Genomic DNA, 17,863 nt, shown 5'->3' with positions numbered 1-17,863 from the left:
ATTTCATGAACTGGTCGTGAACATTGCACAAGCTGTTCCAAAAGACTGTTTCTCACTGCTGCAGCACATCAGAATGATTCTGACCTCTCTCTCTCTCTCTCTCTCTCTCTCTCTCTCTCTCTCTCTCTCTCTCTCTCTCTCTCTCTCTCTCTCTCTATATATATATATATATAAAACTTTAAATAAGAAAGAAAAGAAAAAAAAACCCAGGTGCTGTTTGATACTATCAGCTCTGTGTGTCCTTTTGCTCCATTAACACCTGGATCCTGTAAAGCTGACAGCAGTGGTTTTCTTAAGTTTTTTTTTGTCTGAATAATTCAGGACATCAAAGCTAATCTCCCTTTGCACACATACCGTGTCCCTGATGTTGTTGAACCTGCTCCTCGTACATGGTCCTCTTTTAATCCTGTAACACAGGCTGATATCTCAGCTTTGATAACCAGGATGAAGCCCTCTGTATGTCCTTCTGTTGTTCTACCATGTAGACTCCATGTTAATGTGTTTGATGTCGTTGGCCCCTGGGTTACCAAGTTGATAAATGTCTCCCTGTCTTCTGGTGTATTCCCCAGCTCTTTTAAACATGCATTTGTGGAACCACTTCTCAGAAAGTCTAATCTGGACCCTTTTGATCTGAAAAACTTCCGACCTATCTCCAAACTTCCATTCCTTGTTGGGAAAGTGTAGTGACACGGACCCACAACAGGGGGCGTAAATGATCGGACAATGAAAGAGTCGAATATGAACACGTTACTGTTGTGAAAGAGCACAACAAAAACACAGAGGATTACAGAATTTGAGCAAACAGTCAATCCACAAAGGTGACGTGTGGGTCTGTCCTGAGAAGCACCGGAACCACACGATTTCCTCCGCGATCGAACTTGGAGAATACTGGAGCCGCCACGTTCCGAGTCCCCAGGTGGCCACCATCTCCGAGTGTCGGATCTGGTACTGCTGGCGAGGAGCAAAAACAGTCAGATGTGGGTGCGTGCACACCCAGTAACAACAATGGTGGAAATTCCACCTCCACCTCCAACACACACTCGTGCAGCTCCTGTCTAACCACTTATCTGGTTGGGGTGTGAAGCGAAGCCGTCGCTGATCACACCAAACGCCAATCTCTCAGATAAGGAACACCACAGGAAAGCGGCTGCAAAAAGAGTTCAGACTAAGACACAGTTTAGTGTTAAGGCTGAGACTATTACCTTTACAGGTAGATGATATCTCGGCAACGAGGTGGAGATGACGTCCGGTTTTTATGGAGTGGAATGATGAAGTGTAGATGGATGACAGCTGTCATGAGATAATGAGTGACAGCTGTCACCCCCGGCTGTGTCCGTGGCGGCAGCGCCCTCTCATGCCTGAAGCCAGCACTTCAGGCAGGGCGCCCTCTGGTGGTGGGCCAGCAGTACCTCCTCTTCTGGCAGCCCACACAACATTCCTGTCCAAAGTCTTGGAGAAGGTGGTTTATGATCAGTTAATTTCTTTCTTAGTGACTTCCAGCATGTTTGACACCTATCAGTCTGGTTTCCGCAGGCATCACTCTACAGAAACCACCCTACTCAAAGTATCTAGTGATATTTTGATGTCTGTGGATTGTGGAAAATGCACCGTTCTAGTCCTATTAGATCTCTCCTCCGCATTTGACACTGTCGATCATAAAATCCTACAAACAAGACTACGCAGTTCAGTCCATTTGTTAGCGACTGTTCTAGCGTGGTTCATCTCTTATTTATCAGGACGTAGTTTTAGTGTAACTGCAAATCAGATCATTTCTGACTCTGCCAGTTTGACGTGTGGTGTACCCCAGGGTTCTGTTTTGGGGCCAATTTTGTTTTTGCTCTATGTTTTCCCCTTGGGAAAGATTATCCAGGAGTTTGTTGATGTTTGTTATCATTTATTTGCTGATGACATCCAAATTTACTGCTCATTTAAAGGCTCTGAGATCCAGAAATTGGACTCTCTACTAAACTGCCTTGAGAAAATAAAACAATGGCTCAGCACAAATTCCCCGCAATTAAATTGGTATAAAACAGAGGTGCTGGTGGTTGCCCCCAATGATTAAACAGTATTTAGGTCTTTTGAGCTCATCTGCAAAATCTAGCCTGAGAAACCTAGGTGGTATCTTTGATAAAGAAATGTCATTTGAGCATCATTCCAAGCAGCTAACAAAAATCTGTTTCTACCAGTTGAGGAAGATTTCCAAACTCAGATCATTTGTTTCAAAAGATGATCTTGAGTTGATGATTCGTGCGTTTGTATCTTCTCGTTTGGACTACTGCAACAGTTTCCCTGTCTCAACAAAAAGGAGCTGTCCCATCTGCAGCAGGTCTAAAATTCTGCAGCAAGGCTGCTGTCTCGCTCAAACAGAAGGACTCACATTTCTCCTATTTTAAAGTCTCTTCATTGACTCCCAGTGTCGTTTTGTTTCCATTTTAAAATCCTTGTGTTGAGTTTGGAGCTTTGCATGGGCAAAAGGCTCCCTCCTACATTTCCCCCAGTCCTGTTATGTCCCTACACTCCCGCTCTGAGCCTGAGGTCAGTGGATCAGAACCTTCTGAGGGTCCCTCGTACCCACTTTATACCAGAGGAGATCGCTCCTTCCAGGCCGTTGCGCTCAGGCTCTGGAATGATCTCCCTTTGTCTCTTCGTTCGCTGGACTCTGTTGATGTTTTTAAGAGCAAACTTAAAACCTATCTGATTCTCAGGGCAGTCAAACAGTGATCTGGCTGTTTTATGACCACTGTGTGTGTATGTCTTAGTGCAATTTTATTGTCATGTACATTGTATTTTTCACAGAATTTTTATCTGTGTGCCTTTTTTTGAAGCACTTTGTGACTTCTCTTGTTTGTGAAAGGTGCTATATAAATAAACATTACTTACTTACATAATGAGGTGACCCAGCCTGTACATGCAACGGTACAAAGGTAACGAATAGCAGCTCCATGATACCATACATATCATGATCACATGGATGGTGGCATAATATTAAAACCGTTTCACCTTTGCTGCACAGGTGTCATGAATGGCGCTGTCAGCTAAGAGCAACAGAATCTAGTGCAGCGACGACGGTGCTGAAATGTGTGGATTTAATTGATTTACAGTTGTGCTCAAAAGTTTACATACTCTGGCAGAATTTTGGAATTTTTGGCCATTTTTCAGAGAACATGAATGATATCAAAAAACTTTTTTTTCGCTCACGGTTAGTGATTGCGTGAAGCCATTTATTGCGAAACAACTGTGTTTACTCTTTTTAAATCATGGTGACAACAGAAACTAACCAAATGACCCTGATCAAAAGTTTACATCACCTGGCCTGATAACACACGTTGACACAAACAGGTTTGAATGGCTACAAAATGTAACCATCCTCACCTGTGATCTGTTTGCTTGTAATCAGTGTGTGTGCATAAAAGGTCAGTGAGTTTCTGGGCTCCTGACAGACCCTTGCATCTTTCATCCAGTGCTGCACTGATGTTTCTGGTTTCTGAGTCATTGGGAAAAGAAAAGAAATGTCCAAAAAAAAAAAGGTAACTGAACTATATAAAACAGGAAAGGGATGTAAAAAGATATCCAAGGAACTGCGAATGACAATCAGGAGTGTTTAAACTCTAATAAGTGGAAAATGAGGGATTCTGTTGGAACCAAACCATAGTCAGATTGACCAACAAAAATATCAGCAACAACTCCCAGGAAAATTGTTCAGGATACAAAGAAAAACCCACAAATAATTTCAGCTGAAATACAGGACTCTCTGAAACAAAGTGTTGTGGCTGTTTCAAGATGCACAATAAGGAGGCACTTGAAGAAAAATGGGCTGCATGGTAAAGTCGCCAGAAGAAAGCCATTATTATGCAAATGCCACAAAGTATCCCACTTACAGTATGCCTAACAGCACAGAGAACAAAGTCATTTGAAATGATGAGACCAAAATTTAACTTTTTGGCCCCAACCATAAAGGGTACATTTGGAGAGGAGTCAACAAGGTCGACGATGAAAGGTACACCCTTCCTACTGTGAAGCACAGAGGTGGATCGCTGATGTTTTGGGGATGTGTGAGCTACAAAGGCACAGGAAGCTTTGTCAAAAGTGATGGCAGGATGAATGCAGCATGTTATCAGAAAGTACTGTTGGAAAATTTATACTCATTACCCATGCATGGGAAGTACATGGACGTTTCCAACATGACAATGATCCAAAACACAAGGCCAAATTGACCTGTCATTGTCTACAACAGAATAAAGTGAAGGTTCTGGGAGACCTCAAACGTGCAGTTCATGCAAGACAGGCCAGGAATTTACAGGAATTGGAGACTTTTTACCCAGCAGAATGGACAGCTTCACCATCAGACAAAAATAAAGAACCTCGTCTACAACTACCGCAAAAGACTCCAAGCTGTTATTGATGTTAAAGGGGGCAACACATGGTATTAAGAACAGGGGGATATAAACTTTTGATCAGGGTCATTTGGGTCATTTCTGTTGTCATTATGATTTAAAAAGAGGAACCACAGTTGTTTGATAAGAAATGTTTTCACACAACCAGTAACCATGAGTGGAAAAAAGTTTGTGTTATCATTTATATTCTCTGGCCACCTTAGGCCCTGATAACAACCACCTAGGCATTTTACTGGTCCAGCACCACCTCTTGGGGAGGTGGTGGTCATGTGGTTCAAGCGGTTTACTTGTGACCAGAGTAGCCTGGGTTAAAATCCTGTCACACTGAAAAATCATTCAGGGATCTTGGGCAGGGTCCTTAATCAAATTCCTCCCATGAGCACCTACCATGGCAGCACCCAGACATCGGTGTGTGAATGGGTGAATGTGAGGCATCACCATAAAGCACTTTGACTGCGATAGAGTTATAGAAATGCAGTCCATTTACTTTCAAAGGAAACCATCTGTCAGCTGCAGTCTGGTGAAACATGGTTGTGTTCTTGGCCTTCTCCATCTACTGGGTTCCTCAATGCTGAGGCACCCAGAAGAGGTTGGACAGGAATCTTCCTTCATGCACATGTTCACATTTTTGCTCCCATTGTGTGAAGTTTCAGTGGAATTCAACAAAGGTGTAAAATGGAGTTGTGCTTCCAGTATTCATGGATGGACGAATGGCTGGCTGACTGGATGGATGGATGGACAGGGTGATTCCTGTACCTCCTAAGTTTGTGTTTGTGAGAGGTGGGCTGGTGACCAGAGCATTCTCAGACAGATATATCACTATGATGCCTTCTACAAGCTCTTGAATCCTCAAGTTGCTCCTGGTGTGCAATTGAGTGTCCTCTGTGCATCCCATTGGCCTGTGGCACACCAAATGACTTGTAACTGTCCTGTGTGTCTGCAGTCCTGTCTCCAGGTAACTCCACTCTCTCCTTCTGGACCACCTTCTCCCTCTTTGCCATCATTCAGCCACACTTGTCCAGTCATAATGTTGTGCTGATGTGGGAATGGGAGACTGCTGACTTTGACAGAGACATGGTTCAACTCTTCCATTTCCAATCAAGCCATCAGTGTGGAAGGGCTAACAACATTCCGGTTGGACCAGTCCTGAGATGGAGAAGTGTGCATTTAGAGTAATAACAGCTGGTGCTATAATGTGACAATGGTCTCAAGTCTTTGCTCTCCAGACACTGAGTTTTTGACAGGAAGATCCAAACCCTTATAACCTCCTAGAGAATTTACTATCAGATCCCTCATTATGGCTTGGGATTTTAACCAGGCCAACATGAAGACGATTTTGCCACATTATGACCAAAATATAGATTTTGCAACCAGGGCAGTGAACACACTGAACCTACTGTAGGACAAACAGACAGAAGACAGAACATGTGTGATTGAGGAAATAATCAGTCTGATCGTGGCAATCATAGAAATGTTATATACCTTATGAAAGCATGAGTTACATGAATATACGTGTGTGTGTGCAACTCTACATTCAGGTTTAAAAAAAATACAGGTGTGTGATCATATTGATTGTGCAGCGATGCATAAGAGACCCAAAGCCTGCAAGCCTAGATGCAGCCCCATGGCTATGTGGAATCCCACACCACAGCATGCAATGAAGAGCCCAGTGCACTCCCATTGGAGAAGGCGTGCAGGTGTTGGATGAGCACCCCACATCATCAGAAGGTGAGAAGTGACCACAGAGACCGCAGACCATCCATCCAATAAAAGAGTGCACCCAAACCCGCGTGCACACAGGACAGAAGTAGCCCTGAGAGCACGAGTCATAGGACTTAGACCCCAGATGCAGGATTAGGCAGAGACCAGTATGGCATGTTGCAAGCTGGCCAATGCTTTACCTGGGGAAAAAGGCTGGCAGCTGCCCCCACCACTCCCCCACCCCGCAAGTACCACGACATTCTCTTGGGCTGAGGCCCCCGCACCAGTGCTGAGCAGACCGCCCGACTCTGCAGCTGGATCAAGAAACACTCAACTCAACATTAATTTCTAAAGTACGTTTAAAACAACAGCAGCCAACCAAAGTGCTGTACATCATTAAAAATGGTGTACAAAAATTACAACAGGCAATAAAACAAACAAAATAAAGAGGAAAAACCAGTATTTATATAGCACCAAATCACAACAATGCTGCATCAGGTGCAATGCATAAGTAAGGTCTAATCTTACCAACACCCAGAAAGCACACAGGAGACAGTGGTCAGGAAAAACTCCCTCTGATGGTATTGAGGAAGAAACCTCAAGCAGACCAGACTCAGAGGGGTGACCCCCTACTTGGGCCATGCTACTGAAAGACAACAAATAAGGGAAATTAGGGAATGCAAGAGAAAAGAAATAGGTTTTTAAAGAGGCTTTAAAAGTCTCTAGGTACAGGGATAAATGGTAAATGGACTGCATTTACAACCCCTGGCAAAAATTATGGAATCACAGGCCTCAGAGGATGTTCATTCAGTTGTTTAATTTTGTAGAAAAAAAGCAGATCACAGACATGACACAAAACTAAAGTCATTTCAAATGGCAACTTTCTGAAATCAAGAAAAAAGATTGTGGCAGTCAGTAATGGTTACTTTTTTAGACCAAGTGTTGTGAAAGTGTAGTGACACGGACCCACAACAGGGGGTGCAAATGAACGGTCAATAGATGAGCCAAAAAGTAACAATTTAATGTTGTGAAGGTGCACAACGAATACACAGACAATCTCAGAATATGATAACAGTCAATCCACAAAGGTGACGTGTGGGCAGGCTCGAGGATAGAAGACGTCTGTCCTGAGAAGAGCCGGAACCACACGATTTCCGCCGCCACCGAACCTGGTGAATACTGGAGCTGCCAAGTCCCGAATTCCCAGGTGATCACCGTCCCCGACTGTCGGATCTGGTACTGCTGGCGAAGAACAAAGACAGTCAAGTGTGGGTGTGTGTACACCCCGTAACAACAACGGTGGGAATGCCACCTCCACCTCTAACACACACTCGTGCAGCGTCTGTTTAACCACTTATCTGACGGACGTAGGACAAAACAGTTGCGACCCACGCCGGTCCTCTGGTTGACAGCTGCAAAACAATAGCTCTTAGAAACAATTACTACAGGCAGAGAAAGTTACCTCCATTGAAGTACGATATCTTGGCAACGAGGTGGAGATGACGTCTGGTCTTTATGGAGTGAGATGCTGTAGAGTAGATGGGTGACAGCTGTCAAGAGATAATGAGTGACAGCTGTCACCCCCCAGCTGTGTCCGTGGCGGCAGCGCCCTCTCGTGCCTGAAGCCCGCACTTCAGGCAGGGCGCCCACTGGTGGTGGGCCAGCAGTACCTCCTCTTCTGGCGGCCCACACAACAGGACCTCCCCCTCAACGGGCGCCTCCTGGCACCCGACCAGGCTTGTTCGGGTGACGGTGGTAGAAGTCGGCCAGGAGGGCCGGATCCAGGATGAAGCTCCTCTTCACCCAGGAGCGTTCTTCGGGTCCATACCCCTCCCAGTCCACCAAGTACTGGAACCCCCGGCCCATCCGACGGACGTCCAGGAGCCGGCGCACTGTCCAAGCTGGCTTCACGTCGATGATCCGAGCAGGAGGCGGCGCCGGTCCGGGAGCACAGAGGGGTGAGGTGTGGTGAGGTTTGATCCTTGAAACGTGAAAAACCGGGTGGATCCGCAGTGAAGCCGGGAGTTGGAGCTTCACTGTGGCAGGACTGAGGACTTTGAGGATCTTGTATGGTCCGATATATCTGTCCTTAAGTTTCGGGGAGTCCACCTGGAGGGGGATGTCCTTCGTGGATAGCCACACCTCCTGCCCGGGCTGGTATGCAGGGGCCGGGGATCGCCGGCAGTCTGCATGGGTCTTCGCCCTCGTCCGGGCCTTCAACAAGGCAGAACGGGCGGAGCGCCACACCCGACGGCACTTCCGCAGGTGGGTCTGGACCGAGGGCACACCGACCTCTCCCTCCACCACGGGAAACAACGGGGGCTGATACCCCAAACACACCTCAAATGGGGAGAGGCCGGTGGCAGAGGACACCTGGCTGTTATGCGCATACTCAATCCAGGCCAGATGTTTACTCCAGGCCATCGGGTGTGCGGACGTCACACAGCGCAGAGCTTGCTCCAATTCCTGATTGGCCCGTTCTGCCTGTCCATTGGTCTGCGGGTGATACCCGGACGAGAGGCTCACAGTAGCCCCCAGTTCCCGGCAGAAGCTCCTCCAGACGTGTGAGGAGAACTGGGGACCACGATCAGAGACGATGTCGGTGGGTATCCCATGCAGACGGACAACGTGGTGGACCAGGAGGTCTGCTGTCTCCTGGGCTGTTGGGAGCTTCGGGAGGGCCACGAAGTGGGCCGCCTTGGAGAATCGGTCCACTATCGTGAAGATGGTGGTGTTGCCCTGGGACGGCGGGAGGCCCGTGACGAAATCCAGGCCGATGTGGGACCAGGGGCGATGAGGCACAGGTAGCAGCTGGAGAAGTCCTTGGGACCTTTTATGGTCTGCCTTGCCCCTGGCACAGGTGGTGCAGGCCTGGATGTACTCCCGGACGTCGGCCTCCATAGACGCCCACCAGAAGCACTGCCGGACAACTGCCACGGTCCATCGCACCCCTGGATGACAGGAGAGCTTGGAACCCTGACAGAAGTCCAAGATTGTAGCTCTGGCCTCTGGTGGGATGTACAAACGGTTCTTCGGACCAGTTCCGGGGTCCGGGCTCCGTGCCAGGGCCTCCCGGACGATCTTCTCCACGTCCCAGGTGAGGGTGGCCACGATAGTGGACTCAGGCAGGATGGGCTCCGGTGGATCCGACAGTGCAGTTTTGACCTCCTCTTCGTGTACCCGGGACAAGGCATCTGACCTCTGGTTCTTGGTCCCGGGGCGATAGGTGATCCGGAAGTCAAAACGCCCGAAGAACAGTGACCAGCGGGCTTGCCTGGGGTTCAGCCGCTTGGCGATCCTGATATACTCCAGGTTCCGATGGTCAGTGAAAACCGTGAACGGCACAGACGCTCCCTCCAACAGGTGTCTCCACTCCTCAAGAGCCTCTTTCACCGCAAGGAGTTCTCGATTGCCGACGTCATAGTTCCGTTCAGCCGGGGTCAACCTGCGTGAAAAGTAGGCACATGGGTGAAGAACCTTATTGGTCTCTCCGCTCTGGGATAGCACGGCTCCTATCCCTGAGTCAGAGGCGTCCACTTCAACCACGAACTGGCGGCTAGGGTCGGGCTGCACCAAAACTGGCGCAGTAGAGAACCGTCGTTTCAACTCCTTGAACGCGGCTTCGCACCGATCCGACCAGGTGAAGGAGACTTTTGGAGAGGTCAGGGCTGTCAGGGGGCTAACTACCTGACTTTCCCTTAATGAACCTCCTATAGAAATTAGCGAAGCCGAGGAACTGTTGCAGCTTCCTACGGCTTGTTGGTTGGGGCCAATCTCTCACCGCCGCAACCTTGGCCGGATCAGGGGCGACGGAGTTAGAGGAGATGATAAACTCCAGGAAGGACAAAGACGTGCGGTGAAACTCGCACTTCTCGCCCTTCACAAACAGTCGGTTCTCTAACAACCACTGCAGGACCTGACGTACATGCTGGACATGGGTCTCAGGATCCGGAGAAAAGATGAGAATATCGTCCAGATATACGAAGACGAATCGGTGCAGGAAGTCCCGCAAGACGTCGTTAACCAAGGCTTGGAACGTCGCGGGGGTGTTGGTGAGGCCGAACGGCATGACCAGGTACTCAAAGTGACCTAACGGGGTGTTAAATGCCGTCTTCCATTCGTCTCCCTTCCGGATCCGAACCAGGTGATACGCATTTCTAAGATCCAGCTTAGTAAAGATTTTGGCTCCATGCAGGGGGGTGAACACGGAATCCAACAATGGCAACGGGTATCGGTTGCAAACCGTAATCTCATTCAGCCCCCTGTAATCAATGCATGGACGGAGTCCGCCATCTTTCTTGCCCACAAAAAAGAAACCTGCCCCCATCGGGGAGGTGGAGTTCCGGATCAGCCCGGCAGCTAATGAGTCCCGGATGTAGGTCTCCATTGATTCGCGCTCAGGTCGTGAGAGGTTGTACAGCCTGCTGGACGGGAACTCAGCGCCTGGAACCAAATCAATGGCACAATCGTACGGACAGTGTGGGGGAAGGGTGAGTGCCAGATCCTTGCTGAAGACGTCAGCAAGATTGTGGTACTCAACCGGCACTGCTGTCAGATTGGGAGAGACTTTGACCTCCTCCTTAGCCTGTAAACCGGGAGGAACCGAGGATCCTAAACACACCCGATGGCAGGTTTCGCTCCACTGAACCACCACCCCAGACGGCCAATCAATCCGGGGATTGTGCTTCAACATCCATGGGAAGCCCAAAATCACGCGGGAGGTAGAAGGAGTTACAAAAAACTCAATCTCCTCCCGATGGTTTCCAGACACCACCAGAGTTACTGGTTGTGTCTTGTGTGTGATTAAAGGGAGGAGGGTGCCATCTAGTGCCCGCACCTGCAATGGCGAAGGAAGCGCCACCAGAGGGAGCCCTACCTCCCTTGCCCATCTGCTGTCTTGCAAATTCCCTTCTGACCCCGTGTCCACCAGTGCTGGGGCTTGAAGGGTTAAATCCCCGCTCAGGATTGTAACTGGGAGTCGTGTGGCAATCTGTGTGTGTCCCACGTGAATGTTTTGACCCCCCCTTAGCCCAGTCTCTGAGGGCAATTGTTGTTGTGGCCGTTTGGGGCAGTTTTTCTGTATGTGCTCCTTTGAGCTGCAGAGAAAACACGCCCCGCGGACCAGCCTCCTCATTTTGGCCCTGTGCGTTTCCCTAACAACGTCAGCAGGGGGAGCTGTTGCCCCACGGAGCGCTGCCGCTGTGGAGCGTGGGGAGGGCGGCCCCTTTTCGGACGCGGAAGGGAGAGGGACGGCGCGTATCCGGCCACGTCCTTCGCCTCGCTCCCGACGGTGTTCCTCCAACTGATTGTCTAACCGTATAACGAGATCGATAAGCCCATCTAATCCCGCGGTTCCTCCTTAGCTACCAGATGCTCCTTCAGGACCGATGACAGTCTGTTTATGAAGGCGGCGCGGAGCGCAACATTATTCCAGCCGGACCTCGCAGCCGCGATGCGGAAGTCGACTGTATATTCGGCTGCGCACCGGCGCCCCTGTCGCATTGACTGCAGCATTGTTTAAGCGGTCTCTCCTCTGTTAGGGTGATCAAACACTGTTCTGAACTCCCCCACAAACCCAGTGTATGCTGATAACAACCGTGAGTTCTGTTCCCAGAGTGCCGTAGCCCAGGTGCGTGCCTTACCCCGAAGCAAATTAATAACATAAGCCACCTTGCTGGCGTCAGACGCGTACATCACGGGTCGTTGTGCAAAGACGAGCGAACACTGCATCAGAAAGTCCGCGCACGTCTCCACACAACCCCCGTACGGCTCAGGGGGACTTATGTATGCTTCAGGGGATGGTGGGGGGGTTTGTTGAATGACCAGTGGAATGTTAATACCCGGCACCGGGTCGGCAGGAGGAGGAGCCGCAGCAGCGCTCTGATCGCGCGCTTCCACCTGTGTGGTGAGAGCCTCCATCCTGCGATTAAGGATGACGTTTTGCTCGGACATCAAATCCAGTCGAGCGGTAAAGGCGGTGAGGATTTGCTGCAACTCACCGAGCACGCCTCCTGCAGACGCCTGTGCACCCTGCTCTTCCATTGGCTGTCCAACAGATGGATGACGCCCCTCGGGATCCATGACGCTGGCCGAGATATCCTGTTGTGAAAGTGTAGTGACACGGACCCACAACAGGGGGCGCAAATGAACGGTCAATAGATGAGCCAAAAAGTAACAATTTAATGTTGTGAAGGTGCACAACGAATACACAGACAATCTCAGAATATGATAACAGTCAATCCACAAAGGTGACGTGTGGGCAGGCTCGAGGATAGAAGACGTCTGTCCTGAGAAGAGCCGGAACCACACGATTTCCGCCGCCACCGAACCTGGTGAATACTGGAGCCGCCAAGTCCCGAATTCCCAGGTGATCACCGTCCCCGACTGTCGGATCTGGTACTGCTGGTGAAGAACAAAGACAGTCAAGTGTGGGTGTGTGTACACCCCGTAACAACAATGGTGGGAATGCCACCTCCACCTCTAACACACACTCGTGCAGCGTCTGTTTAACCACTTATCTGACGGACGTAGGACGAAACAGTCGTGACCCACGCCGGTCCTCTGGTTGACAGCTGCAAAACAATAGCTCTTAGAAACAATTACTACAGGCAGAGAAAGTTACCTCCATTGAAGTACGATATCTCGGCAACGAGGTGGAGATGACGTCTGGTCTTTATAGAGTGAGATGCTGTAGAGTAGATGGGTGACAGCTGTCAAGAGATAATGAGTGACAGCTGTCACCCCCGGCTGTGTCCGTGGCGGCAGCGCCCTCTCGTGCCTGAAGCCCGCACTTCAGGCAGGGCGCCCACTGGTGGTGGGCCAGCAGTACCTCCTCTTCTGGCGGCACACACAACAGGACCTCCCCCTCAACGGGTGCCTCCTGGAAAAAAAATATGGACTCACTCAATTCTGAGGAAAAAAATATGGAATCACCCTGTAAATTTTCATCCCCCAAATTAACACCTGCATCACATCAGATCTGCTCATTGACATTGACCCTATGCCATGACATTGACCCTATGTGTCAGTGATCGATCATTAGTGATCGATCTCTGCTCCCCTCCACAGCATGTCTTTTTCCTGGTTCTCTCCCTCAGCCCCAACCAGTCCCAGCAGAAGACTGCCCCTCCCTGAGCCTGGTTCTGCTGGAGGTTTCTTCCTGTTAAAAGGGAGTTTTTCCTTCCCACTGTAGCCAAGTGCTTGCTCACAGGGGGTCGTTTTGACCGTTGGGGTTTTACATCATTATTGTATGGCCTTGCCTTACAATATAAAGCGCCTTGGGGCAACTGTTTGTTGTGATTTGGCGCTATATAAAAAAAAATTTGATTGATTGATTGATTGATTGATGTGTCTTTTTGCAAGGAATGTTTTTGCAGTTTTTGCTCTATGGCAAGATGAATTATCATCTTGAAAAATGATTTCATCATCCCCAAACATCCTTTCAATTGTCCAAAATATCAACGTAAACTTGTGCATTTATTGATGATGTAATGACAGCCATCTCCCCAGTGCCTTTACCTGACATGCAGCCCCATATCATCAATGACTGTGGAAATTTACATGTTCTCTTCAGGCAGTCATCTTTATAAATCTCATTGGAAAGGCACCAAACAAAAGTTCCAGCATCATCACCTTGCCCAATGCAGATTCGAGATTCATCACTGAATATGACTTTCATCCAGTCATCCACAGTCCACGATTGCTTTTCCTTAGCCCATTGTAACCTTGTTTTTTTCTGTTTAGGTGTTAATGATGACTTTCATTTAGCTTTTCTGTATGTAAATCCCATTTCCTTTAGGCGGTTTCTTACAGTTCGGTCACAGACGTTGACTCCAGTTTCCTCCCATTCGTTCCTCATTTGTTTTGTTGTACATTTTTCGATTTTTGAGACATATTGCTTTAAGTTTTCTGTCTTGATGCTTTGATGTCTTCCTTGGTCTACCAGTATGTTTGCCTTTAACAACCTTCCCATGTTGTTTGTATTTGGTCCAGAGTTTAGACACAGCTGACTGTGAACAACCAACATCTTTTTGCAACATTGCGTGATGATTTACTCTCTTTTAAGAGTTTGATAATCCTCTCCTTTGTTTCAACTGACATCTCTCGTGTTGGAGCCATGATTCATGTCAGTCCACTTGGTGCAACAGCTCTCCAAGGTGTGTTCACTCCTTTTTAGATGCAGACTAACGAGCAGATCTGATATGATGCAGGTGTTAGTTTTGGGGATGAAAATTTACAGGGTGATTCCATAATTTTTTCCTCAGAATTGAGTGATTCCATATTTTTTTCCTCTGCTTGGTCTAAAAAAGTAACCATTACTGACTGCCACAATCTTTTTTTCTTGATTTCTTATAGTGTTTCTTAAAGCCAGAAAGTTGCCATTTGAAATGACTTTAGTTTTGTGTCATGTCTGTGATCTGCTTTTTCTCTACAAAATTAAACAACTGAATGAACATCCTCCGAGGCCGGTGATTCCATAATTTTTGCCAGGGGTTGTATATAGCGCTTTTCCATCTGCATCAGACGCTCAAAGCACTTTACACATCAATGCCTCACATTCACCCCAATGTCAGGCTGCTGCCATACAAGGTGCTCACTACACACCAGGAGCAACTTGGGGATTAAGGACCTTGCCCAAGGTGATTTTCTGGTCAGGCTGGGATTTGAACAAAGGATCCTCTGGTCTCAAGCCCAACGCATTGACCACTAGACCATCACCTCCCCTTGTAGTAGTAACCTGTGATGGACTGGTGTCCTGCCCAGGGGGAGTCATAGATTCTTACAAACTTCATGTTACAGATTCAGGATGAGATCCAGCACCAGCAGAGGTCTTCTAGGATTCATGTCTTTGTCTTCTGTGTTTGAAACACAGAAGTGTTTCACATCAGCACTGGCTGCATGTGCTGGTACTGTACATCACCAAGTCCACCACACCATAGGACCCCTCTGTGTCCTGGAGACAACCACCCAGGAGGACAACAGGTCTATCCCCACCTCTCTAAAGGAACCACCTATCTGCTATTGATCTGACTTTGACATGGACTTCTATGGGAATGTGCTCTGTTTTGACAGATTAATCATTTCCAGCTTAGTATGCAGCTGGTCTGCTCTGTGTCAGCCTGGTCCCGTCAGATCTCAGAAGCTAAGCAGAGCAGGACCTGGTTAGTACTTGGATGAGAGACCTCTTGGGAATACCAGCAGCTGTGTGTGTATCTCCAGGTAAAACTGGAGTTGCGTCAGGAAGGGCATCCGGCATAAAACTTGTGCCAAATACCAATGTGGATCTGGCTGTATCCACTGTGGTGACCCCGGACAAAAAACCGAGAGCAGCCAAATGAACAACAACAATAATTTCCAGCACAGTCGGCCCAAGAGTGGACCACAGGTCCTTAAACAGTTTTGTTGGTATAGGATCAAATAAACAGGTTGTGCTTTTTGTTGATGTTACAAGTTTCGTCAGCATGCCGAGAGAGATACTATCAAATTCTGTAAATCTAGGTAACACCTCAGTAAGGGCGCCCACCTCAATAGCAGGGTGTAGTGGCTGGATTAAGGCATGCTGGGATATGTTTAACCTAATGTCTTCTATTTTCTTCCCAAAATAATCCAGGAAATCTTGTGCTGTAAAAGGAGAGCGAACTACAGGTGGTTGGCCATGAATAAGTGTTGCCACCGTGTCGAACAAGAACTTTGAGTTATGCTTGTTTTTGTTGATCAAATCAGAGTAATAGGTCCACTTTGTAGCCAATAATGCATGTTTATAGTCTAAGATAACATCACGCCACGCAAGGTGGAATACTTCTAATTTTGAATTGCCTCTAGTGACCTCTAGCCTTATGCTTGAGGTCACTCAAGTAATCATTGAACCAAGGTGACTGTGTTTTTGGGGTGTGTGGTTTTAACACAGGTGGTGCATTCATGTCGAGTGTAGTTTTTAGTACTGAGTTCAAAATACTGTATGTACATGTGTGTGTGTTTTTACCTCACTTCAATAAAATCATTCAGTCAAAAGACAAACTAAAAACATTCAACCTGAGGTGTGTTTACAGGAAGGTGTTGTCAGGTGACAGCCATTGTACAGCTGTACTAGCTAGTGATGTTACAGATAAACCAGAACAAAGGGTTAGGACCCAAAATGCAGTCAGCATGGAACAGCCAAATAACAATTTTATTGTGTGAACAAAAATAAATTGATAAATGTACAAATCCATGGAAGGAGACACTGGAGGAGGCAGACGCTGACTTGACGAGCAGATGATTGGAGTGAGTTCCTGAACCAGATGGCGGACAACAGAACCACAACTCGGCAGCTGTGACGGAGCTGACAGGTGTCAGGAATGATGTGGACACAAGGAAAAGCCAAAAACCAGAAGGCACAGAGTCAAAATAGAGCATGAACAGAGAATTGACAAAGAATCGGGGGGGGGGGGGGGGGGGGGACCACGCAAGCAGAACTGAGACTCTGGTGATTGCAGAGAAGCAGGACTGGGGTTTAAGTACAGGTGGTGAGTGATTACTGGCAGGTGTGAAGCATCAGCTCCGTGTCACCGGGAGGAACAGGAAGGGAGGGGGAGCAGAGCAGACACCAAGGCAACAAAAGTGAAGAAAACAAACAAACAAGCAAATGTATATACGCATATGCACACAAAAGCCCAAACTAACGGAGAAAATCCCCTAGACAAAATGGCCACAGACACGATTAAAAGTCATATCAAAGATAAGCTGTCCAGTGTCATTACTAAAGCAACCTTTTGTGGATCAGAAGTTAATGAAGACTGCCACATGGAGGTACAGATTGGATCTGGTCACTTCCTCTATATAATGTGTACAGTCAGCTATACAACATATCCGGATTTAACTGACCGTCTGAACAAAGCTTTCTGGCTCCTTGAGCAGCTAAAGTGTCGTAGGTGGCTCGTTTATTTTTACAGGCTTCTCAGACTCTACCTCCATGTGCAGTGGTGTCTCATTGTGCTGGAGTGTTTCATTCTCCAGCTGTGACAGTATCATCCTTCTAGTGATGTTTGAGCACTGAGCAGGCACTTTCTTCTTAGTCAGTGTCTGGTCTTCTCTAAAGCCATGGCTCCCTCATCCGGTGGGTGCAGCACCTCTCTTTGGGATTGTTGTTATCACAGAATACCATCAAGTCCATGCTCTCATGAATGTTATTGATATAGAATTGATATATTAAAACAGTCAGTGAGTGCTTCATGAAGATACACATTCTTGGATCATCACATGTTGCTTCAACCAAGAACAGTTTTTTTTTTTCTCTCATTCTAATTGGTTCACACTGACTACTGATTGTGATGGTTTCATGCAAAGCAAACATCTTATGTTAAAATCCCTTGATTTAAGTGAACTGTGGGCTGAAGCTTCGTCAAAAAGGTTTTTAATGCTTTTTGTCACCTCTTAGCCCAGATCCAGTGGAAAACCTTCCGTAACTGTTGACTTCCTTGTTGTTAGGTGACAATATCAGTGGACGGGATTCTGACCACCACGGGTTACACCCAGGAAGACTACACCATGTTGGGCTCTGATGATTTCTTCTACGTAGGTGGCAGCCCCAGCACTGCTGACCTGCCAGGATCTCCAGTCAGCAACAACTTCATGGGCTGCCTTAAGGAGGTAACGCTGAGGCTTTGTTTGTTTCAATTCAATTCAATTCAATTTTTTTATATAGCGCCAAATCACAACAAACAGTTGCCCCAAGGCGCTTTATATTGTAAGGCAAGGCCATACAATAATTACGTAAAAACCCCAAAGGT

General features: G+C 47.7%; 1 protein-coding gene across 1 annotated transcript in view; it reads left to right on the top strand.

Moving 5' to 3' along the window:
- Positions 1-17,863, top strand: part of nrxn3a (neurexin 3a) — a 580,025-nt gene that overhangs the window by 226,628 nt on the left and 335,534 nt on the right. The window contains 1 exon segment of the mRNA XM_034159719.1: positions 17,562-17,723. Coding sequence (XP_034015610.1) covers positions 17,562-17,723 — 162 coding nt within the window.

Source organism: Thalassophryne amazonica, chromosome 19, assembly GCF_902500255.1.
Source record: "Thalassophryne amazonica chromosome 19, fThaAma1.1, whole genome shotgun sequence".
Taxonomy (NCBI): Eukaryota; Metazoa; Chordata; class Actinopteri; order Batrachoidiformes; family Batrachoididae; genus Thalassophryne; species Thalassophryne amazonica.
The sequence above is the reverse complement of the archived record's forward strand: the minus strand, read 5'-3'. Positions and strand labels throughout refer to the sequence as shown.